Consider the following 25,330-nt stretch of genomic DNA (forward strand, 5'->3'; position numbering starts at 1 on the left):
TACAGAATAACTTGGCAACCCTATACCTTTTGGAACACTACGAATGCTATTTTTAATACAAGCAGGCCATGAAATTTCTTTCCCAAATGGATCTGTTATAATCAAGAAAAATTGGACTGCCTGAAAATTTAGTCGTCGCCGAGCCTTTGCTGTAATCATGTCGAATTTGTACAACGAGTTGAAGAACGAGTGGAGCAAACATGCCCCCAACTTGGCGCATTGCTCCCATCTTCTAGATGGTTTCAAGCTGGAGCTGGTGCGGTCCAACTTTGGAACAATCCAAGTCCAATCGAGTTCGAAGCAGAAGGACCAACTTATCAAATCCAGAGAGATGCTGGAGATTGCCGTGGAACACAGCATTACCATCAGGGATTATGCCGCCTTCGAGAGATACATGGCCCAGTTGAATACTTACTACTATGATTACGATAAGTATTTGGAGTCTTCCAAGCACATGCACAAGTTTATGGGTCTGAATCTGCTCTATATGCTGGCCACCAATCGCATTGCTGACTTTCACATCGAACTAGAGCGTTTACCGTCGGCTCTGCTGCTCCACGATAACTTTATCAACCCCGTTTTGGCCCTGGAGAACTACTATATGGAGGGTAGATACAACAAGATACTGCAAGCCAAGAAGTCCATGCCCTCGGAGATCTATTCGAATTTTATGGACATGCTGGTGAATACGGCTCGCGAGGAGATAGCATCCTGTATGGAGAAGTCCTACCTCAAGATGGCACCCAAACAGGCTGCCCAGCGTTTGGGACTTCGTCCTGGTTCCAAGGAGCTTTTAGATCTGGCCAAAAGTCGTCAATGGCAGCTCGATGAGGAGGGGAACTACGACTACGCCAGTCTCCATACCAGACCATCGGAGAGGGTTCCTGCCAAGGACATTGCCACCCATAATCTCACCTATGCCCAGGAGCTGGAGAAAATTGTTTAAAAATTTTCATTAGTTCGATTCTTGTTCTTAATCCTGTCAACCAGAAAATAATGTCCAGAAATTATACATTCGACTGAAACTCAGTAAATACCGAACCGGAAATTTGTCAGATTAAATTTTTCACACATCTCAACGGCTTCACTCGTTTTTTTTTTTGGCATAAAATGTGCAAAAATTGAGTTGCTCGGAGGGCCGATAAGTCGACAGGCCTGACAAATTATGGGATAGAAAATGTTTCTGGCGAAATCTCGTTTGCAAATCTGTCATAGGATGATTGTTAGAGGAGCTTAGTGAATGGCAGTCGTTATAGGATGGTTGTTAGGAAATAAAGATACGATTCATAAGAAGGTAGTTAGTCCTTAAAACGTTGGATCTGTAATCTATAGAAAATATTTTATATATGAAATATGAACTTGTTTTAGTTTAATATAAAATAATATATCTATTTGTGAGACTGCGATTTTTTTGCTCCCTATTGTAATATATTTTTTAAAGATTTTTAAAAGATCCGGTAACAAATTCGTTCTGCAAGACTAAAAAAAATCTTCCTGATCGAAATGTGTGGTTTGCCACCTAAATGTAACCGCAAATGATGACAGCGATTCATTTTTGCCGAATCATTGAAAATTCGAATTAATCAAGGACACATTTTGCCAGGGAGTGGGGTGAGTTTTTAGGCATTTCCCACGACACTTCAAATTGCACAAATTGATGATGCCAACTCGAGTGATCCTTATCATCTTAGAGATATGGCAGCGATTTGTCCAAAATCTAGAATTGGCTATAGTTGACAAACCCAAAACGAATCAAGCGCAACAAAACCTGCCCGAGCCGACTCATTCAGCATTCATTGAACGGCGGACAATTCCTCAATGGGTCCTCTAACTTGGAACCGAAACGAGGACTAACTCATCCCTTTGTCCGATCCCAAGGGGTGCGGTGCTAATAAACGCAATTGCACCTACGCCCCTCTGGGCCTTCGGTCCGAAAATGGAAATCGGAATGCCGATGGGCAAAATAGCCCAGTCGGCGGTTTTAAACGGAATTTCTGTATTCCATTCTCTTTGCTATTCCCGAAAATTTTGGACTCACTCTACCTGATCGCAGGCCCCGATCGTTATCAACTGGAGTTTTCGGTGTCTTTGCTCAAGTGGAACACTTGAGTTGAAGAGCTCGGCTCTTGAGATTCAAGTGCTGGATAAGCAGGTAAGACTCCTTGACTCCTTTCAGGATCTTCTCTTTTTCGCAAATTCATTTAAGGAGCGTAGCGAAAATTGTTGTGCCAAAATGTGTTGCGTGGGTTTCTCGATCGTTATCGGATGGACTTGATTTGATTTTCAAAAAATCACAGATAGCATTTAAAACTAGTCAAGTGGATGTTAGTACTGTATGTGGGAAATTGCATGGGAACTAATTTAATTGGGCAATAACGTTACCCAAAAAGCGAACGAAAGAAAGTTACGACATTACTAAATGGGTTCAATTTAAAACAAAAATTATAACTTCTTTTAAACAATAATACTAATAAAAAAATGTAAAGTGTTTAACCCTGCTCATAACCCATTTTCAAAATATTTTTCATTGTTTTGAGTATTTTTTTATAATTTTAAATGCTACCTATGGCCAAACACTATGTTTTATATCAGGTTTCTAATATATATTGGACTTTTTCAAATTATTATCTAACTATCTAATTTTAATAATTTTTTTAGTAGATTAAAGTAACCATAGTAACGACTTTCTAAAGCTGTAAATGCTTGGGCGTAACTTTCTTTAGATATAACCTTATCTTAATATTTTCTTTATCACACTAAACGGTGGCTAAAGCCTTCTAAAATGTTTTCTAACCATAGTTATACATCCCAAAATTGTTTCCGTAAACAAATTTGCATACACCTCTTCTCTGAAGGTTCTACTTTTCGAGTTCCTTTAGCCAGATGTCTTGCCAACTTTCGAATATCCCGCTGATTCTAAAATTCCTCGCTGTGTCGATCTCCCGCCTAGCAGACACTTCATGAATGAATACAGCCTCAAGTGCAGAACCTCTTCAGTTTAAAGTGGAATCTTTAGTTTTTGAATCGCTCTCATGAATGAATGCGCTGCACTGCCTGCATCAAGGTTGGGAAATTCCCCTAGGTTCGTTGGGCCTGTTAAAAGATCATTAGGCCAACGCTTCTGGCTAGAACAAATGAAATTCCGTTGAAAATTGCCCGCCTACCTGAAAGGAGATGGCATTTGTCAGGTGTTCAACTCGGTATTCTTGTCTAGACAGTCTGTCGCCAAGCCGTAGAAAGTCCTTAAATTCCCCGGGGTGCAACGGTTGTGGTCTCAAGTGTTTAATTTAAATATTTTTCAATTTCGGCCATGAGGGAATTCTGAAATCCAAATTCCAAACCAGGGAAATCCCAAAAAGCTTTGAAGACTTTCCCTGTCCAACTTTTAGTACTGACCATTAGGAAAGCTTTCAGGACATAAAGTTTGTATTGTTTCAGAACGTTCTCCAAAGCTTTCAAGCTTTTCCAGCTAATGGGGGACTCCTTTTAACTCAATTTCAAGGGTAAACTTTTGGGGGCCATTGGGTGGTCATGCGGAGGGCAATAAAACAACTACAGACTGAGGTAAATCTAAGCTCGCAGTCCGAAATCCTTTAAGCTTATGCAAATACAAGCCTGCACACAAAATAAATAAATTAACCGTAGTTGCTTGTGTGGGTGTGTGTTTGTATGTACGTAGTCTGGGGGGTCAAGCAAAGGTAAACATGTGAGTCGAAATGAGTTTTCACTTTTCCACAAAATCAAGTTTTTATTTTCTTGTTTTTAATAATTAGTTCCGACGAAACTGCTTCCGGTATCCTTGCTTTGACCTAGATTAAGCACATATTTATGGCAAAATTACCCTTAGAATCGTAGTGGAAAATGTGGATGTTCCTGGGTCACGCAATCGGGGATTTTTCCCCTATGCCGCGATATGTGGAACCAGCTAATTGACCCATTAAAGCGGCCTCTAAACATTGTTGCTCCTTGGAGTGCTTTTTGGGTCATAGGATGTGTGAAGCCATAAAGTTGTTCGCACTTAAAGCGGTTTTTTCGATGTTTTTTTCTTTTTTGGCTTGGTCATGTAACTGGAAAAACATTCATTAAGATTATAATTTGAGATTGCCGAAATACTTTATTACTAAAAGTGTAAGAAAAGGGACACCACAAATCAATTTAAATATAACAAATAATATCTTCATTAAAATAATAAATAAATGTTTATAGCTTCCATGAATTTTATTAAAAAAGCAAACAAGTAGCAGTCTTCAAAACATACAATACCATTCTTCTCATCCTTGCAAACCTTTGCAAAATAATCAATAACACGTGCGAGTGCTTGAAAATAAAACAATCTAGTTCGCAGAAATTTTACCTTTTCATGGTACACAAAGTGCGACCATTTATTCCCGAATTTAATTTAAGTTGCCCAATTGTTTCGGAACTAAGTGTGTACTTTTTCAATTATAACCAAGAATGACAGGTTTCTATAATTATACCTCCATAAAAGATTCCAATTTGCTAAGCATCCCGCTGCTTTTATCAGGCAAAACAGTTTTCCTATCGGGTCAGCATTTCACCTCCCCGTAATCGCTGGGCCTCGAAGGATATCTGGAGCCAGCACGTCATCGTCCTTGGCCACACTGTGCATTGTACTTAATAAACGTGTTGGTAACCGTAGTGGGCTCATCATCAGCACGTTGACTTGGCCGGGAATCCGACCTGGGATCCCCGATCCGGGGGTCAGGAGCGGAACGATGGAGCAATTTCTGTGGCGCCCCACAGTCGCCGAGTGGCGCCTGTTTAAAATGAGTTTTGTCGCTTCGTTATGCAACTGACGACAACACTAGAAAGGAAAAATGCTGCAAAAACTAAAAGTAAATAAAAAAAAAATATTAAACGGCAAATAGATATACTATTTAAAATACAGCTTACATTTACAACTTCCGATTTGAGAATTGTCAAGTATTAAGATTTTTTTGCTATGTATACAATTAGATCAGAAAAGTTCATCAGAAGAAGTTGGAATCCACAGCTTTGGAAAACATTTTATTTTCATTGAAAAAACTACTCCAATAATTTTAGAAAATTGATGATCAGCATCTAAAAATTTTTAGTTCCTTCTTTCTTTATTATAAAAACACATTTCTCTCAGTGTCAAAGACACCGAAGCCAGAAGAAAAAGATAAACATACGCAAAGGACTATCTGCTCAGGACGATGTAATTATGATTGTAGCATATGCCAGGAGGCGCCTACACACTGTGAGGACAATGTCCTGTCTCTCGTCCCCTAAGGATCCTGATGGCCAAGTGAATTTACATATGGAGGGTAATCCAGAGAAACACATTTAATATATGTGGATCTTTTTATGTGCTTATAGATTACAAGTAAAACTGAATTTATTGCCAGCATACGCATTGAGTGGCACGTGTCCGGATTTCAATTATATAAAAAGCTTAAAACACACGCACAATCGTATGGCATATGGCTCACGCAGTGATACCTATATTTATATGCCATGAAAAAGGCAGGGAGTAAACATTAAAGTATTTGAGATTTATATGCCAGAGAAAGCTAGACAAAACTTTCGCCCCAACAAAATCAAAACAAAGGACAAAAGTTCAAACACCCGCAATAAAAAAGTGGCCTAAAAGTGAATGAACTTGTGTGGGAAAAATAAAAAATGGGTTGTCTAAGCCTAGCAAGCCGAAAAAACGAGGTGCTAAACCAAAAACGCCTCTCTATGCTGACTAATCTTTAAGATTAAAGTCAGGATAAGTGGGTATTTTATGTCGAGGGGATGGGGTGGAGTTTATGGCGAATGAATGCGAAACCCTTGGAGAAAAACATCTGCCGAAATACAACAAAAAGCCTAAATTCAGTCAAAATATACGACAAAAATAACGAAGACGAGAAAACAACAGCCATGGCTTTGTTATTAAAAGAGCCAAAAAAAGGAGAAAAAAAGAAAGCAGCCAGAGATGAAATGAAATCAAGTCGAGAACAGCAAACTGGCAGAGCACATAAATAAATATGCCAGCATATCTGCAGGGCAAAGGCGACGAGTACGTTGACAATTTTCCCGAATGCCAGCCCCCCACTATACCACCCAGTTTTCCACCCAAACCACCCACCTTTCCACCACGCAAATGGGTTATAGTCGTTGGCACAGGTGGCCTGGCGGGCTTACGAAATGTAAGCAACTTGTTGCTGAAACAGAATCAAAAAAGACGGCCAGGAAAAATGAAGAGTAAAGGAAACAAGAGCCCCAGGAAAAATGGGAAAAGCGGGGAAAGTGAGAAACGCAGAGAAAAAAACAGATAGGGGCCAATGTGCAGTGAGCAACAAGCTAAGCCCCCTGTCGATGGTTTGGGCCAAAACTTTTTTCATGAGCACTCTGGCTGTAAAAGGGGTCTGAATAATTTAAAAATGTTAAACTTGCAGTGTACTTAGAGAAAAATTAAGTGAGGGAATATGAAACGTTTAAAAGTAAACCGCTTGTTTTTGTTTGTCTACAAATATGCCAACAATTTTGTAGTAGGTATATCTTTAATAATATAACATTTTAAAATATAATTACAGTATTAAACATTAATTAAATATAACAACAAGTTGCCTAAAAGTTCATTTTTGTGTTTACCGACAAACAGTAAAGCCACAATTATATATGACTTGCAAATTTTTCCATAAAGACTTAACAATCATATTTAAAAATATATTAATATTATATATTTTATATAGCTTACATATTTTTTCATATTTGGGAACTAAAAACAAATATATTTTTGAACTGACGTTTTTAAAAATGTTTTTATGTATTCATTTCGAACAAAAAACTGACGTTGGTATCGAATTGAAGTTTTCTATCAAAGAACCACCTTAGTGCTAACAAATATTGGCCAGTCGGAAATGGTAGATGCAATAGTTCAGGCTTCAAGTAAAATCCCTTCAGTATCTGAGGACCCTGTTAATATATTCAAAATTATATGTTTAGTCGCTTAAGTAAAAACATTTAAATAGCTTACCACATAAGGACACGTATGGTTAATATTGCTAAATTCTTGAAAGAGACCAAAGACTATTCTTCCAATAGGATCATAATTGGTTCGGAAAAAACGGCAAGTTTCCATTTTGGTGTCAATGAGCCAAGGTTTATACCCATTTTCTCTTTTATAAAGTTTAATATGGGTTTGAATGTTGAAAGCAGGATGCCAAATAGTTCCGTTCATATTAAATAAAATCCGGTCTCGACTTACGGCCTTGAGACGACAGTCATGGAATTCGAACCAGGTTTTGTTATAGGTCTCACACACAACGTTTGTCATCTTGAAAATAACCGCAACCTAATAAACTTTTTTAAGATTTAAAATAAAATTACAATTGTCTTTGGAACTCACACTTAACTTGGATCAAAACAGCACCAGGAGAGCACAAATTATTTAGTTTATTCAAAATATAATTATCGCAAACTTACGCTAAATTTAGTTAAAACCACTCCCAGAAGAGCAAAAATGACTAAATGGAACCGCAAGCTTGAAAATCTGAATAGAAACAAGAAACCAATATACGGCTGAATGCAATTGCCTATATTTGTATATCCACTAATCGTTATAATTAAGATGATTATTTTAATCGTTTTATAATTTTTCCCATTACTGCGTTGTAAATTTAATGCATTATTTCACATTTGAGATTAGTAGTGATTATATACTCATTATAATCATCATTCAAAGCCATATGTAACTGCTGCGTATTAATAATATGATGACTTTTCATTTTACATATTATATTGAGTTTGCTTTAATATCTTAATACTCGAGTCAATTTGAAAACTGTGGTATACAGAAATACTAAATGATTTATCATTTTCATTTGAATAATTATTCTACAATGATAGCTGTTTAAATGAAAATGTTATTGACCATTTTTAAAATATTTATTTTTAATAATTTCCAAATCAAACGGATATTTAAATCAAAGTTGATAACTTTTGTATATACATTTTAGATTGTTTATTTGTAATAATATTAACATTTGGAATTGATTTCTGGAATTGCAAGCAATTGGTTTGTAAAGTTAGCCCGGATAAGCCGTCGCGCATACAATACGTTCAAATCTCATTTAATTTTTTTGTTATAGCGATTTATAAATATCTTTAAAAGTTTGGCAATCGCATTTATATTTTCGGCCCACCTCTCTTCAAAGGAAGCCTCTTTTGCCACGCCCCTGTTTGCCTGTCTGTGTGAATATCCTGCGCTAAGGAGAAGCCTACGATGAGTTGTCTGTACAAGTCTGAGTCCGGTGTCCTTTCCCTTTGTCCGTCCCGCCCTGCTTAACTGGAAGTAGTCTGCCTGAAAAGTTTCCTGTCCACATAAAGTATCCACAGACACACCGACTTACAAACATAAATATATGCACACATTTAGGTTATGGACAGACACACAGATACGCCATTTGGGGGTGTCCTTACACTATGCTGTGCGGTCTGTTTGTCTGTTGCAAACACAATGCAAAACTAGAGGGATGACAACGGTTTTCAGACCGATGAAGGGAATACCCTTTTTGATACAAGATTATATTGAAATTAAATTTTGACATAGAAATCTTTCGGAAATAATTCGACGATACATACTATATTCCAAAAATTATGTCACTCAAGACATGTTTCATTAGATATCCCAAATGTAATGCTACTATTTCAATAGTTTCAAGGATCTCAAGAAGTCGCGTTGTCTAATTCTTGACTAAGAAGTGGTATCTATTAGACACGAACTGGGATAAGACAAAATTTATTGTAGGTTCTTTTCTTTTAATAGAACACTTACTTTAAATGAAAGAAAATATTCCCCACAAGTCTGTTTAGTTTTTATTGGATAGGTCACAAGAGTATTATTTCGCTACAGGTGTATTTAAGTACTCTACGCCAGAAAGTAGGCAATGATTTTTTTGAACTGAAAAAAATTTGAAAATGGGTATTACCCTAGGGAAGGGTATGAAAAACCTTAGGGGAAGAAGCAGCACGATGCCATTGCCATGGGTAAACTTACTTTGCAGCTTGCTCAATGTCAGCCGTTGTTGGTCTTGCTCTCGCCGTAGCTTCGTGTTTTTGTGTTCCTTTTTTCAGGGGCAAAGATGACAACAGGTAAATAAGGTGGTTGGGTGGAAGAGGGGAGTGGAAGGACAGGGAGAGGTTACCGTGCAATGGCAGAGGGAAAAACAAAAAATGTACTTGTGTGCGTCAATTAAGGTCGCTTATGGGTAACTCGAGCCGCAGTTATGGGCGGTCATTAAGAGGGAAAAAACGCCGAAAAGTATTCAACAAATTGAATCACTGGCACACACACTCGCATAGTCGCACCCACACCGATGTAGGTGCAGATATATACATTTCTTATCTCTGGCTCTCTAAATTCACTTCTCCGAGCTTTCAAGGTGAAGTCGCATACACACGCATGCCATTATAAAGCTGGCGCGAGAGCTTTTTCGAACTAATCACTTGGGTCCTGGAGTGTCCTTTGCTCCAAGTTCAATGGTCCAGAAAATGATGGGAACTTAGGATCCTATGGGTCCTATTCTCTCCAGCAAAAACTATAGTCTACTTAATCGGTTATGGTAGCCACTCCCCAGAATTATGACAAAATAGAAAGTAAAGAAAGAAAAGGAGGGGGTAAATGGAGAGAGCAACAGCTGATTGAGCAACGCACAAGGCAACAAGTTGCGAAAAAGCTTTCGAAGTATAATTCAATGCCAAATGAGCTTTACACGATTGATACTTTCTCTCTCTCATTTGCTTTGTTGTTGCTGCTGGCACTTTGAAAAATTATTCTGAAAATTTTAGAAATCATTCTTAATTTCAAGAAATGTTTATAGGTAAGAAATTTTTTCTTAAAGTCTGCTAAAATATATATTCTTAAAAAAGATTAGGCCAACATTTTTTTAATTTCATGTATTAAACTCTATACTTATTTCAGTATCTTTTCGAATGCTAGAAGGAATTTCTATTTCTCTAGATTAAGGTGGGCTTGCATTGTATACAAATTTTATTGGGCCAGAAAATATACGTTCTCTAAAGTATAAAAATCAGACATTTTTTAAAATCGTATTAAAGATTTGATTCTAAATTAATTGTACCCGAAGTTTAGGGTTGACTTATGTACATAGACCATTATAAGTGCTTACTTTCTTAACTATAAAAAATATGGAGCATCCAAAATTTTTTCGAGTATCGTTAGGTTTAACATTCTCTAATACAAAGTATTGAATTTCCCAAATTTTCCCGAGTGTTTTGTCATCAATTTCGGGGCAGTAGAACACTCGCTCTTTCCGTTTCTGTCGGCAGTTGGCAAGGCCGAAGACGAAGTGCTTTCGAATGAAGTTCCCTTTTTTTGCAACTTGTTGGCTCTGCGTGAAAATGGAAAATCAGTAGCACGCGTACAGCACCCAAGTGAAGAACATCTCGCGGCATCCGGATTTTCCCAGCGGGTCAATACAAACCCAAAGGCAGCAAATGAAATCGCTGAACGGCAATTAATGGACGCCAAGAGCCAACTTTCAATTGAGTTTCGTGCCACAGTCGTTGTTGCTGCCACATATTGCTTTTGATATTTTGCGGCGGTGTTTGTGTCTGTGTGACTCTGCAATATGGCCAAGAGTTTTGTGCTCAAAAATGTTAACCAAGTTTAGGCCGAGCGCTCTCTAATCCCTTCAGTTCGGCTTGTTGCCAACAAAAAAAGAAAAAAGAAAATAAAAAGAAGAGAAATATCAAGTAGGTAAAGGAACTTTTGGAACTGTTGCTTCGCTGTTTTCGCTCTCTGGTACCCACTTTCTCCTCAAAACTTTCACGCAGCCAAAACTTATACCGTCCCATCTATTATTTACCAGTTCATTTCCATAGCAAATCAAATGTGTCAGCAGCTGGGAAAGGCTTTATCCTAGATATATATCGCTACATATTCATGAGGTCCATGCATCTTGTTTGCTTTTGGCTAATTGGAAAGTTAATTGAACCCGCGGCGTTGGAAAATTAATTGTGCATTAATTAGTTCGGTTTTCCTGGGCACAAAACCCTTGTCTTGAGCATATCCCAAGGTAGGGTTCGTGCCCGTTGGCCAAATTGCAATTGGAATATCTTTGGAATTTCGATTAAAGTCCCCACGTCAAAGCGGAGAAAAAAAAAACTTGAAAATTTTGTCCCAAAGAAAAATGAAAATATTTGTGCACAAGGAAAAATCTTAGGCTTATTAATAATGGAGAATGTTATTTAAGAAGTGGTTCCTACTAAATAATGAAATCAAGTTGATGCCAAGAATGATTATATCTTTAATTATTCAAATAGATGTTTCAAGATTTTATTTACCTAACGGAAGTCCCATTACACTGGAATGTTAGAAATGGAAAATATTACACCCAAACTCAATAAAAACAGAAATATTTCCCCTTAAGGAACTGGGTGTATCTGGAAAAAATGCTAGAGACTAGTTCTTAGTGAAAAGATGATCGGAAAAATCCCCCATAAAATATTTTCATGACAGTTCTTTGTTGAGAAGAGCTATATTTTTCTGTCAGTGTGCTCATGTTGGATATTAGCAAATGCTTTTTGGCCCTTCTCCCCTGTTTTTGCGTTTCTCTTTCTCCTTCTCTGTTTCGCTGTTCTTCGAGGGATTGCCACAAAAATTTCGTATGCGCCCTGTGCTCCTTGCTGAGTTCTAGGCGCGGTCCCCAAAACTCTGTTCCAAACCCAGTCCCCTTCCCAAACTGCAGCTCGCTGACTGATGAGTCCTTCTCGAGACCTACCCCCTCCCCCATCCTCTTGTGTTTAGGCCTAGTCAAGAGCAAAAAGCAAAGTTAATATAATTATTTATAGATAACGAATCAGGCGAGTGCACAAATTCGTAGGGTGGTTGTTTCCTATTCTACTAGGGAGCGTTAATGGAGCATCTCCCTGGTTTTGTGGTAGGGGAACTCCCCTATTAACCAGAGATGATGGCAGGCTCCTTCACTATAAAGAATGTTGATGTTATAATAAGTTTTTTTATTAAAAATAAAATGAAATTTTCAAAGGAACAAATACTTTATCGTTTAAAAGGTGTACGCCCTTACATTTACACTTAATTTTAGCAATAAACGGGGGCTTATATTATTCATAACATTTTGATGTCCTATCAAAATGTCAAGAAATACAGAGAGATGATCGAAATCGACGTTTTTTTGTATAAGACCTAATATTTTCTTGGATGAAGCACACTATATAAGATTATATTTCTTTAACTGTTAGGGTCAGTTACAATTTCGTAACCTTTTATCTGATCTTTTGATTAAAATTTATAATGGGAACCACTTTTTAATACTCTTCTTTTTTTTTCGTTTTTCAATAATTTATATAGAATTTTTTCGTGTGTCAAAGAGGAGTCAAATCAGGGCATGTTTAGGCAGTCATCTCTGCCCCCGTGCGCCTATTAAATGTTATTGTTGCCCCTGCTGTTGCTCACGTGCTTCAGCAGCATCCTTATCCCCCTTCATCACCCATTAAAAACGCACACGAAAGGCTTCTGGGAGTCCCTATATAAGGACGCACATCTACAGATGCCAAGAAGGGAGTCCATAAATTATATCAATGAGGCAGCGTATAATAGAAAAATATGTCAGCATTTTGTGGATAACAATAAATGGCAGCCTGAGGGAAAGAGATAGGAGAGAGTGCGACAGAGAGGCCCTATGACACGCGTTGGCAGACACACACACACACACTCACGTAGAACATGTTGCATGTGCCACACAATTTGTCACAATTAGAAGGACGAAAATGGAGTCTGCAACGAGTCACGGGCCAAGAAAACATAAGAGGATATGGCCAAACAAAAACCGGGGAATGGGGATATTCAAGTGGGATCTTCAGCTGCATTTGGTTTTTCCTTGTTTTTCCTATTTTTCCCGAATTTTCTTTGGCTTACTGTCTTTCCAGTTGACTGCTCGCAACCAAGTCGTAAATCTTAATTTGGCATGCGAGTTGCTCTCTGGCTGCATCTAAGCCAAATATCTTTCAGCCTTGGCAATTACTCAGATACAAAATTTACCCGCAAACGCAAATACATACACATAGACGCCCTCGCGCCTTCATAGAAGGGAGTTCGTTCTCGTGCATACAAATTGCATATGTATGAGTTGATTGCATTAGCCCCCACCACCCTCCAGGATATTCATCCCAGCCCCAGCCCATTCGTCCCCATTTCCCCCATGGTTAGCCAATGCATTTCCGTCCAAAAGCTCAACAAGCTGGAACTGGTCATAACTACACTGAGAAAATAATTATATCTATATCAATATAGAACAGAAATTCGTGATGATTAATAAATTCAGGTCTGAAATCATAGAAATGATCTTAAAAATTATAAAATAACTACTAAAACTTCGCCAAAATCATGTGCTAACATTATAAAACTCAATTTTTAATCAAAAATGGAACTAAGTCTTATAAATTTAAATATTTTTGAATATTTAAAGTGGATAGGTATATGGGAATTCACGATCTCAATATATAAGAACAAAAATCGATAAGATTGTTAATTTTTCGAACTTATCCAATACAAAGTTTAATTTTCGTAGTGCATTAGCAAAAGTTAGGTGGAGAAGAGGGCTTGAAATATGATTTATTCAAATGATTGCACGTACATGTGTACACGTATGCATATGTTCTTGTATGTGTGTTATCTGCATTTGTATGCGCACTTAAATTAGTTTACTTGATTTCCGTTGGACATTTGGTTGGTTGGTTTTCATTTGATTGCCGTCAGCTATGAAAAATCAAATTCTAAAAAATTATGAAAAATGATATAAATGAAGATACAAATACGGACATTCACTGGGTGCAAATAAGACTTCCTGAAAAAAACTTTAAAAGTGAAACCTAGCTGTTTTAGTCATAAGCCGCTTATTCAAGGCTTACAGAGATGCAAAAAAAAAAGTTCGCAGGGCATTCAATGAATATTGAAAGGTCGTAATGCGATTTGCTTTTTAAAGCTGGCAGTTTTCGTTTTTTTATTTAAATAAGGTTACTTTTTATCGGTATTCTTCTATTTTATTATTTATTACTTTTTGTCATATAAAGTTGTTGTATGAACTTTAATATTAGCTTAAGATTTAATCAATATTTGATCAATAAGTGATCTTGAATTCATTTGCTTTATTTTAAATGGTACATTAATAGATTTCCCATGTCTAAATAATTTTTTACAAACATTTACTGATGTTCATCCTGTTTTTAGTGGGTGTTACAGTTTACTTTTTTGAAGTTTCCGTACCTCTGATGTAATTAACTTTCATGCGCAGACTTTCTTAAACCACTGTGCCAATTTGCATGTGTTGTTTACCAGGCCTCAAGTCATCCATAAAAAAAGGGCAAGTACACATAAACTGGCAAGGGAAAAGGTGAAGTGGGCGGATGGGAAGAAAAAACTGACACAGATACAGTCTGCAGTTAATTAAAAGCGCAATAAATAAACAATAAACAATGGCCATGACGAGGCGGCGGATGTGGGTGCGGATGCGGATGGGGATGCGGATATGTGGCAGCATCAGCTGGGAGTTCTGGCCAGGCTTAATGCACTTATGGTCGGTGCAATATGCAAATGCAATTAAGATGCATGAGGGCGCGGAGTGAAAGCTGAATTCGAAATGGAATCACGTAGAGCAGGGATTTCAGTTGACCAAAATCAATATGGGTTGCCAACACCAAGAAGGAAATATATGTATGTCCCTCAAAAGAGGCATTCGTCTGCTTTCGAGGAAATCCGAAACTCAAAGAGTTTTCAACTTTTCCATCACACAAACTGTTCCACAAAAGCTTAACAGAAATATTTCCATTTTCCTGACAGCAATAAGTAGAAAACCACCGTCGTTTTTATTAACAAAGAGGAAGTGAAATCAAATTAAAGAATAACACAAAAGTTCGAATGCAATAAACGTGGAAGGCATTTCCTATTTCATATTTCCACAAAACGGATTTTCCCATAAAACGGCCTTGGTCTTTGTGATCTGTGTTCTGAGAAGGAGAAATCACGTACAATTTTGCAATAGATTTTCGCAGGCAATTTGCGGAGCCATTCGAGATATTGAAACCTGATTCCAGGTTTGAGCCATGGCCAACGGGCGAAATCCATATAACCACGAACAGTGAGCACTCAGGCTTATGCAAGCAGAAAGTTTTCAAAATATTTTTTATAGCCGGTTGACAGGGAGGGTGGAAAAGCGAGGGGGGGAAAACCGTGGGGGTGGGAAAAACCCAGCGACAGAGAGATGAAAGCCAAAAATGATGCCCTGATAACGATTCTGGGCTCACACGTACACGTTCACGCATACAACCCAAATCATCGATTTGTCAGAACCTTTTTGCACAGGGAAAATAAATGTAGAGGGGGTGGGGTATGCAGGAAGTTTGGGGGGACCAAAAAGTTGGGGCCCTGTTGCCCTGGCAAATGGCAATCAAATTTCACCCAATAATTAATTTGTCCATCACAAACTGACAATTGAAATGTCCATCAGTTGCACCGAAATATGAAAAACTAATTGCAAAACTCTGTATTCCGCTGGCATTTTCTAAACATTTAATTAACTGCTTTTCGCTGTTTCGCTGGTTGTGCAACTATTCAAATTAAAAACAAACATTGGCCACATGATTATCCTCTAACAGTTGGTATTGTGGCTATTCGATTATTTAAAGCAGTGACGGATGCAGAATTTTAATTGTAAGGGGGATACACAAAAAATTTGTTGAGTATAGGTACTTTTTACCCCGAGCTATTATTTTGTTTGCGTTTATTCCAACAAAACTTATTTAAAACTTTTTACAATGCAAAAAACTTCTTATAACATTTTATATAAAAGGAATGGTTAGTCCGGCCGAAAGTCTTAGCAACTATGGCCGATTCCTCCCTGTACCTTAAGTTTTAAGCTTTTGGCAACAGTGTACAATAAATAAATAAAAGGAGAATCAACTTACAAACACATCCACTTAAATGACTCTATTATTATTTTTGATCATTTAATTTAATATCATATTAAGAAAATTAATTTTCCCTTTAAAATCAACCAACTTATTTTCGCCCATCCTCATTCCCTTGTCAAAAATAAACTGTCCAACAAAAACTTAAGTTGGCTCAGCCAAATGAAATTATCGCCTGCGATGGGAGATCGCCGCCGGAAGGGAAAAATCACATCCGAAATTTAGATGGGCTTTGTTTATATTTAAAACTTTTGGAACAGAAAATGTTGCGCCTAATTGAAACTCTTTTGGGGCAAAGTCAACAGATAAACAGCTGAACGGAGACACAGAGGCCATTGACGTCACATCATTTAAAGGGACTTGGAAAAGTTTGTGCCACGGGGGAATTTGCGAGAAATGAAATGAGTCCTTACGAGCTACTTACATAAAAGATGTTGGATTCTAGACGCTGAATGTGTCCTTGATTTGTGTTTGTGCCACTGACGAATGCTCTTTGGGAAAGAAAATCTCTTGGTAGTCCCTAACAAGATTGATGGCAAATAAGTAGCTGCATTTTCCCTCTCCTGAATGGCTGGCAAATCGGATCATGTCAATGCATCGCAGTGCAATTTCTGCTGCCAGGCCCCCAAACAATAGTCCTTTGATTTGCGAAGGGTTAAATGGCCAAATTGACGAAAGGCGGACGATTCGCTTTGATCCTTTTCTTTCGATTTGCAGCGATTTGCAAAAACATTTGCCAGATTTTCATGCATTTCCCCATTTCCCGTCTTGCATTGTATTTGTTTATGGCAATATTGAGTCTGATTTTGTTTTGATTGAAACCGCAGAGAAGGCTGCCATTGTCGGAATTGTTAAGGTAGCACATGGGTGTTGTCAATAGAGGGAGTTTGCTAACAGATTTTGACAACTAACTGGACTGAGAAAATTTGCAACACTTTTGTAGGAGTGGGGGACAGCTATTTTTAGGTATCTTAATTGGCTTAAAACCTAGGAAATATAATAGAAGTCTGATAAATGAAAATTTTTGTGTATTTAAATATACAAGACTTCTGACAAAAATATTGGGGATGATTTTTGACATTTAGAAAATGTACTTGTTTTAAGAAAATGGTCTTTAGTAGTAGATTCATTTTAAAATTGATAAAAAAGTAGTATTATTAGGCTTTATTATTCGAAAGTTTACTAACAGTTTAAGGTAATTTCGGATTTAAATAGTAAAAGACAATGCAGATACCTAATTTTAATTGAGTAAGGTATTCAATTCTGAAAAACCTGTTTCTGAAAATGTTTAAAAAAAGGAACCCCAGCAAGATACTCCCTTCCGAAAATCTATAATTCACATCTTATTGAATTAACCATAGTTAAATCGCGTTTGTAGAAATTATCCCCCAAAATGCCACTACCTCCAACAAGATAATACCATAACAATAAGAACTTTACCCGAGAATAGGGCAAATAGCATTAAACACATTCCGGCAAACCCATTCGTAAGCCACTGCGTGTGGCCGCAGGGCATTTACCAGAGACCCAAGTAGATTGAATGGCTGGGGAAGAGGCCGGGAAAAGCTAAAGCCACCGCTAAATGCAATCGATGCACTGCAGCCGCACGATTTCCATTGTATTGGTGATTAATTTCTTGCCTCCGGGTGGCTTCAGACGATGAGGTCCTGGTATCCTATCCCCATACCCGCAAGGACTCGCTCGTCGCATCTCGCCTTTGTAAACAAGTTGACAGACAGGCATCCGGCAACGGCATCCCTTCCTCGAGGAGCGATGCGAGCTGTATTGACGTTTGATGAGCGGATTATCATCGGCCGGAGTTTCCCCAGAACCGGGACAAGTGTTGGTTGGTTCGGCATCGGGGGTTTTCTCGCCACACAATAACTGCGCCATTTCCCACCGATTTTCCTCAACAATATGTGCGCCAAACTGTTGAAAATCCATCCCAGATTGTTCTTTAATGCTTGCAGCACTTGTTGCAACCCGCCGGCAATTGCTAAACTATTTTATTCTCCGTTTAGCTTTTATGGGCCACTATATCGGTTTATGAGCTGGCTGGTGATGCATAACTTTGGCCTTTTAATAGCGAAATATGTGAACCGAGATAAAGTTTTAATTCGGCTGTGAAGCGAGCGCTGTGGGCGGCTCTCGAAATTTAAAAACAAAAATTTCCTTATCCCTAAAAATTTTAAAACATCAAGAGACAGACAAAAAGAGACAGCCATATAAATAAATAAAATGAATAATTTTTAAATTAAATGGAAAATTATAAATATATTTTTTAAACAATAAGGTAAACAACATTTTATAAAATCACTACAGTTTAAGGACTGAAATGGCTATCTTATAAATACTTTAGCTTAAAAGTAGTGACCACGTTTCACAACTTTTACTAAAGTCTTAAAGAGTAAACTTATTTTTAAATTCATTTTCGGAATTAAAATATTACATTATTGAATTTAAAATTAAGTATATTTTATTAGTGTGGTTAAAAATTTTACTATACTACAATTTTACGCTGTAATTTATGTATACTGTATAAAATACCTTTTCCCATTTACTTATAATTGACCATTATCCATGAACTACACCAATTTAAGCCATTCTGCTTCCTTAACACATTTTAAAATTGTGTAAAACTGCCTCACTGGAGCGGATCCAAATAAAAGCCCGCATTAATATCGTGCCGCCCGCTTTTTAGCTGTTGCAATAAAGACTAGTTTTATGCCAAGTGGCATGAGGATGGGGATTGTGATGGCAATGGCGATGGCAGGGGGGTGGTTCCAATAAAGTGCATCCCAAGGCCGGGGTACAAAGTTGGCATGTTACTTCCCTTCCACAAAATAAACCCCATAAATGTCGGGCAATAACAGGCAGCACAAATTGTGTGGCAGGATCATAAAGTGCACGCACGGAAGGAGTAAAACCGAGCAACCCAATTTCCTTTAAGCCACAAAAAGTGCAAGATGAATTACCGTTTTGACAGTGTAAGTGAGACCTTCTGTTGCCGTCTCTTTTCCATCATCCGTTGCCATCTCTTTCGTGTGTAGGTGAGCGTATAATGAGCTGCTGTTTTACATTTTAATTTCCGGCCACGTTCAAATGGCTGTCCGTCCGGCTAGAAGCAGAGATTTGCGGATTTGCTTTCTGTGCCATCTCGCATCACATTTCCACTGTTGTTGGCCGCAATTATTTAAATGAGATTACAAAAGACTTATGCAGCGGAAATCTTATTGTGTGCGTGTGTTTGCCGTTCATTTGTCTGCCGCTCCTGAATCCTTGTTCCGGATTCCGTATTCCGGTCTCCCGATTCCCGATCCCCGTATATCCCGACTGCCTCCTTTTTAGCCCGGCTCAGATTACGGCTTAGACGACGTGTGTCAAAAGTTATCCCGTCCATTTGTTTGGCTTTTGTCGAAACTACAATGAAGTCGATGTGCAGACCTAATTTGTTTGATAATTGTCCTTTTTTGGCCAAAAAGATTAGCCTGACCTTGTCCTGGGTCTGAGGCTCTAATGAGTTTGCCAGTAGTTTCCACTAACCGACACATGTCAGTTTATAAAGTTAGCTCTAAGGACCTGTAATAGTTGGCAAACTAAAAACTACATAAATTAGCATTTTAATGGAGTGATAGCTTTTTGGGGGCTGCATATTAAACCAAAAGAGTTTGCTGGCCAAAGTAAATATAAATTAGTTCCTGAAATTAGCTGCTCCTAAATTTTTAAAGAACTCATAGTTTTTGGCATGATGATGATGCTTTGGCCCAAGGTAATGTAAATTCTTTTGTAATAACTACAATGCTTTTTGGTGAACCAATCATTTAATGTTTGTTAATCAATTATATATAGTAAATCATTATAAGTTTAATTTCCCCTTTGCTTTTGAGTTTAGCGAACAAAAAAACAAAAAAATGCTTATTTCCCTCAAAAAAAACAATTTGGCTGAAGACTAAGCTTAAGTAAAGTAAATATTTTGGAATTTATTGGCTTAATCGCTGTGCTTTCATTTTATATCAAAAGTTTTAAGCTGAATAGAGCTATGATAAAGAAAATCTTTCTCCGTGCCTGTTTAAAAACTGCTGTTGCAAACAAAACTCATATTCCACCGTTGGTTTATTTCAACTTTATGGAAGCACTTAACCTGCTCCTTCTTACTTCACTTTGGAATTCAAATGAGCCCCAGTAAATCTCCACTCAGGAATGCGAAAACCTTTTCCATTGGTAGCCAAAGCCTGTGGCATCACGTCACCGCCTTTCAGCCGTTCAGCAGTTGACCAACCGTTGCCACTTTGGCCCCGTTTTGGCCCACATTTAAGCAGCCGAAGCCTTTTGCACCTGTTCGAGCCACGCAGAATAGCTTTCAGCGCTCAGCAATTCGAAGACTGCAGGACCACACCTAAGTGTCCTGGCCAAAGCACCGCAGGATATTTGTGCATACAATAAAAAAAAGCAGCAGCATTGTGGCTTAAACAGAAACTGAAACAACAACTAAGGCAGCGATGACAATTTCCATTTCCATTTCCCGAAACCCCACCCCACTCCTTTCTATTTCCCAGAGGTGTGGGTACGGCTTAACCTTGGTTTAAAAAGTGGGCGGCTTGGGTGGGGTGGTCAAGCTCAAGGACGTCGGCTGGGCGGAGTGACAGGACAACGTCGTTGTTGCTGGCATGTCTGCGGCAGGGAGAGCAATCTAGAGAAATTACTGCAATATGGAATAACAGTAACTATTGTGCTAATAGGATTAAAATGTATGCAGCACAATGACAGCTTATACGGGGTGCACATCCACGGGCGTCGTCTGCCGCTGACAGTCAAAAAGGGGGGCCACAGGGGGAGTGGACTGAATAACACCTCTTTCCATACAGGTGTCAACAGATGCTGAGCGTTTTTCACCGGGAAACCTCACGTATCTTTTGTTTGCGAAAGGTTGGTTTCAAATCCAGATAGGACACATATGTAAAGTGTAATTTGTGTGCGCCGAGTGCGGCAAAAAGTTTGAAAGAAAATTTGCAAACGCTTTTATCTTTAAGCCATATTTTTTGAACATATTTTACACAAATTCGAGGAATGAAATCCAACAGGGATTTTTTCTTCAAACATTCTATCTACCTTTTTTAATGTTTTCAGAACTTTTTACAATAACTTTAAACCAATAAAATAAATCAAAGTTGGTTAATAGGTTTCATACCATAAAATAAAAATGAATCAATGCAAGGAATGTTCTTAGAGGAAACTTTTTTATTTTCTGTGTACGGAATCTGACTTGGTATACTCTTTTCAAAGAGGAAATTGCAATGAAAACCGTATGGAAATGTAAACCAAACGGAGGAAGTGACCTTAGTAGTAATTGCAGTTTTTAGGGAAGTGAAAGTAATCTATTTCTCGGGACGGCAAGGTCCATCTTTGCAGGGATCCCGACAGCGTTTGCTTTTCTCCTTCTTGTTCTCCTTTCTATATGGTTCCGATTCTGAAAAAGAGCTCAAATGGTAAAAATAAAACTGGTTTAGTAGGAAGTTTACCACCCACTCTTAAAGCAGCCGCCAAAGAACTGGTTCTTCCCACAGGTTTTTTTGCCCTTTTCGGTTCCCCGGCTTTCGTCCTTCTTCTTGGCCATGCCCCTCGAAAAGTATAAAGATTGATGGAGCAACTTGCTCTTGGGTAGGATTTTTTCGCCCAAATGCAGGATACCAAGCAGACGGCCAGCCATTACGACTAAAGTTAACTGCAAAATTTCGAACTGCTGACAAAAGAGTAATACTGCCAAATGAGTTTTGACGGAATGGAAGTTAAAAATAGAGATTTAAACTATCTCAGCCTGCTAATCGAAAGTTTCCCATCAAAGTTTCCACATGCTAATGCCCAGAACACTATAAAACTCCCATCTTTGCCCCCAGCGGCAACAAGTTTGTAATGACTTTGAGGAACTAATTAGAATGCAGCAGGATTACGATGCACTCGCCCACCAAAATGCAAACACTTTAATCGAAAAAGTTCAGCAGAATTCAAATTAATTTCTCCTGACATGTTCGCATGTATAGAGGGGGAAACGAAAGTCAAATTAGTATAGTATTACTATCTTGGAATTTAATTTAAATTCATATATACCTTTAATTTAAGCGAAGAACAAAGTCCCATGTATTAAAAGGCCCCTTAAAATGAAAATAAATCAAACAGAAAATAGGTTATAATCTTTTAAAATGCAATATTGCTGGTAATATCAATTATTAAAATGTAATATTAAATTTAAACTTGGGATTTCCTAAGAACTTGCCCGAAATAAAATAATTACATTTAACTATAATTTTGTTTGTCTGAAAAACTTTCTTGGAATGAAATAATTAAATATTAAAGCCATATTCTTTGATTGCTTAGTTGCTCTATGTCTATGTGTACACGTCAACTCTTAAAAATCTAGAAGTATCTCATGGATGCGATGTGCGTCTTCAGTTTAAAGAAACATCTTTCAAGTATGTCAGAATTGTTTGAGCTGAGCTGGCTGAGAGTATTATCGTGTTTATATATACTTAGGGTCCCTTGCTCACATACTTGTACACACATTTCCTCCACGTTCGAAGCCAATGTTTTAGCACTTAGTGTGCAAGCTTATAACTGACAGTCAAGAGCAGAAAAATCCAACAAGAGCTTCAAGGGAAAATAGCAGCCCGAAGAGGAAATGCGAAAGTGAAAAGTTGAAAGTTCAGCGCAGTCTAACACAACGAAGTGGAAATGCTCTAGCATAGAGGAATGTATAGCCATGGTAATCCCATTAATCAATCCTTCAGCAATATCAAACAAGCTGGAAAATTTCAATTTCATATTTATCTACTCGAGTATCCTAGGGGGTTGGAACCTGGACCCTTGATACGATGATGATGTGTTGCAGTTGCCACATGCAGCACCTTTTTTTCACTCTCGTCCTGGGTGCGGCTCCCTTTGAGTTAGGGTTTTTAGTTTTCCTTTATTTGCTTTTTTTTTGGGTATTTTTGCCAGGATTTTTCGCTCATTTTCTATTTATAATGGGGTGAGCAATTTGAAAAGTGTGGGCTTGGCTGTTTGTCGCTTTGATTGCAGTTTACATAGGTGTCAATTAGCAACGGTGCGGTTGGCTGCGTTTCAATGGAATTATCGTTGATGTTTTCGCAGTCCTCCCCCTTAAATTCCCGGCGATGTGCAACATTCTTGGTTGACACTCGAGGGGATCAACGGAGGATTAGTGAGCACACTTTAGAGCTTTGAAATCGACACCCCAATTACTGGTTTATGTTGTCCTTTTATGGGGGAAAATAGTTGTTTATTTTATACTTGGTAATCCTCTCTTATTAGTGGCGGGAATTCCTCAACGTATGGCAGGTATAAAGCTGAAATAGTAATTCCACAAACACTATACTTATTTATTTAATAGTAGGATACGTTTAAGGAAGTGGAACTTAGCTATTAATGCCATGTTTAATTTCCACGTAAAATGTTTCCTTTTTGGCTTAAGGCAGGAAACTTCAGCACTCCAATTTTTTCTCTTTTTAATATTTTTATTTAAATAATATTTTTTCAAGAACCTTTTTAAGTGAGGTTCTCCTGCGTATCTTTTTAGCTCCTAGTTATATAAATTTGTTTAGTTTAACTTCATATTAAGGAGTAGTTCCAACCCGTAGCCTTCTGAAAATTATAAGAACAGCTGTGTTTCGTACCCCCGAAAATCAGCAGCCAAATCGGCGACAGGCAGAGCAATGAAAGTGATGAATAACTCAGAGTAATGTTACGAAATCAATAAAAATCCTTTTACAAGATCTAGGACACACCGCACACATGCACATTAAGGACATTAAGGGCTGTCGGTGAGCGACAAAGACTTGGACAACATTTTTCTTTGGCCGAGCACAGTTTTATTATCCCAAACTAATTTGAGGGTTGGTCCTTGATATCGCCTCCATCTCTGTCGCACTCTATATCCGTGTACCTCTCCCTCTTTCTTTAGGGTCGTTGCCATGTTTTGATGTCATTCGCTACACGTGCTTAATTTCATTTAATTTATTTAATACTTGAAAAATAAGTTTTTTGTTTACTTTTGTATTGAGCCACCCCTCTTGCTTTCCCGAGATACGGATGTATCTCTACCCGATTCTCCAACTATTTAACGGCACTTGGGCGTGTACAAATGCCAATGAATTCGCATTTCGCCATTCGCCACGCTGCGTAACGAAAAAAAAAAACTTGAGAATTCTAGGAGTGGATTGAAATGGAATGCACAAGGCGAAATCGAAATGCGGACTGCAAGATAAATCGCCCGCCGGGGAATTGTGAGGTTTGCCGGAAAATGCCTCGTCTGCATATTCATGATGATATCGTTGGTGGGATGAAGCCGAGAAAGAGCCTCCTCTGTATATTTTTGGGCCTGCTGAAGGCTGTCCAATATTAACCAGAAGTTTGCAGGACCAGCAGGAAGCAGTTAAAACACTACTTTCATTAGCATCAGCAGCTGTCACTTTCATGGAATACACTGATAAAAAATGGAAAAATACGGATAAAAATCATAATTTTGAACTCAAAATATGGCTTATGACATTTATGTTGAAAATTATATATGATTTTACACCGATATTAATATTATAATCATTTGATCTATGAATAATTCCGGCCAAAACGTTTATAGATTGATTTTTTTCACTATACATTCTTTCTTTAACAGAATATAAAAAAAAGACATATTTTTTCCATGTTTCTCTTTATGTTGAATAAATAAAAATGTATTATAGGACTTGGTTACAAACATATTTTATAATCTTTTTAAAGCTTTTTCTAAATTGTTCCTTTCGGTTTTTGTACGTCATTTTTATACTCGGATAATTAGGTACCCTCGCACACATTGTGATGACGACAAAACTAGTTAGCTGACTTATTAGCGGAACTGCCACCATTCTGACGCACTTCGTTCGTTAGCGCAGTTTCCATGGCTTTGGCTTTAAGAATACCCATTTCCCACCTGCCATTCAGAATCCCAATAAAAGCGATGGCTGAGCAGAGATTGCTGAAGTTCAGACAACCTTTCACAAAAAATATATTGAGCGGGAGTCGAAAGGGGACCGACTGTCAAAAATAGGAAGGTTACGACGTCTTCCTGGAATGCAACAATGATGTATTTTTTTGGGAGCGTGAAAAAATAAGCTTCTTGAAGTTTTTGTAATCTTTAAGCATCTTTTACTGGTAACATTCACAAAGTTTTAGCTAAAGGACTCCAAGTTGCAATTTGCTTTAATAGCGGGTGTATTCAAAAATGTTGCACCATGACCTACTTGGCCCTAATTAATGCCGGTTCAGGGCTTCCAACCTGAAACCGCACTCGTGCCGGGCATCTCAT

General features: G+C 38.0%; 3 protein-coding genes across 5 annotated transcripts in view; 2 read left to right on the forward strand and 1 right to left on the reverse strand.

The window, feature by feature from the left end:
* Positions 1 to 25,330, forward strand: part of Sytbeta (Synaptotagmin beta) — a 59,781-nt gene that overhangs the window by 24,852 nt on the left and 9,599 nt on the right. Inside the window, exon 1 of one of the 3 annotated variants that reach the window (XM_065864399.2) lies at positions 10,399 to 10,750. The exons of 1 other annotated variant lie outside the window; for it this stretch is intronic. The gene's annotated coding sequence lies outside the window, so the exon portion shown is untranslated. Of the gene's footprint in view, positions 1 to 10,398; positions 10,751 to 25,330 lie in introns of those variants that run through there. One more of the 3 variants, XM_036815314.3, reaches the window with a different exon arrangement.
* Positions 101 to 1,049, forward strand: Rpn12R (Regulatory particle non-ATPase 12-related). The gene has a single exon (XM_017079187.4). It carries the CDS (start codon positions 158 to 160, stop codon positions 944 to 946), a length of 789 nt encoding a protein of 262 aa, XP_016934676.3. The 5' UTR covers positions 101 to 157; the 3' UTR covers positions 947 to 1,049.
* On the reverse strand, positions 21,205 to 21,759 carry LOC108010911 (uncharacterized). The gene is made up of 2 exons (XM_017075911.4): positions 21,505 to 21,759; positions 21,205 to 21,445 (listed from the first exon to the last, which is right to left on the reverse strand). The coding sequence occupies exons 1-2, from the start codon at positions 21,683 to 21,685 to the stop codon at positions 21,354 to 21,356; spliced, it is 273 nt and encodes a 90-aa protein (XP_016931400.2). The 5' UTR covers positions 21,686 to 21,759; the 3' UTR covers positions 21,205 to 21,353.

This window comes from Drosophila suzukii, chromosome 3, assembly GCF_043229965.1.
Source record: "Drosophila suzukii chromosome 3, CBGP_Dsuzu_IsoJpt1.0, whole genome shotgun sequence".
Classification (NCBI taxonomy): domain Eukaryota; kingdom Metazoa; phylum Arthropoda; class Insecta; order Diptera; family Drosophilidae; genus Drosophila; species Drosophila suzukii.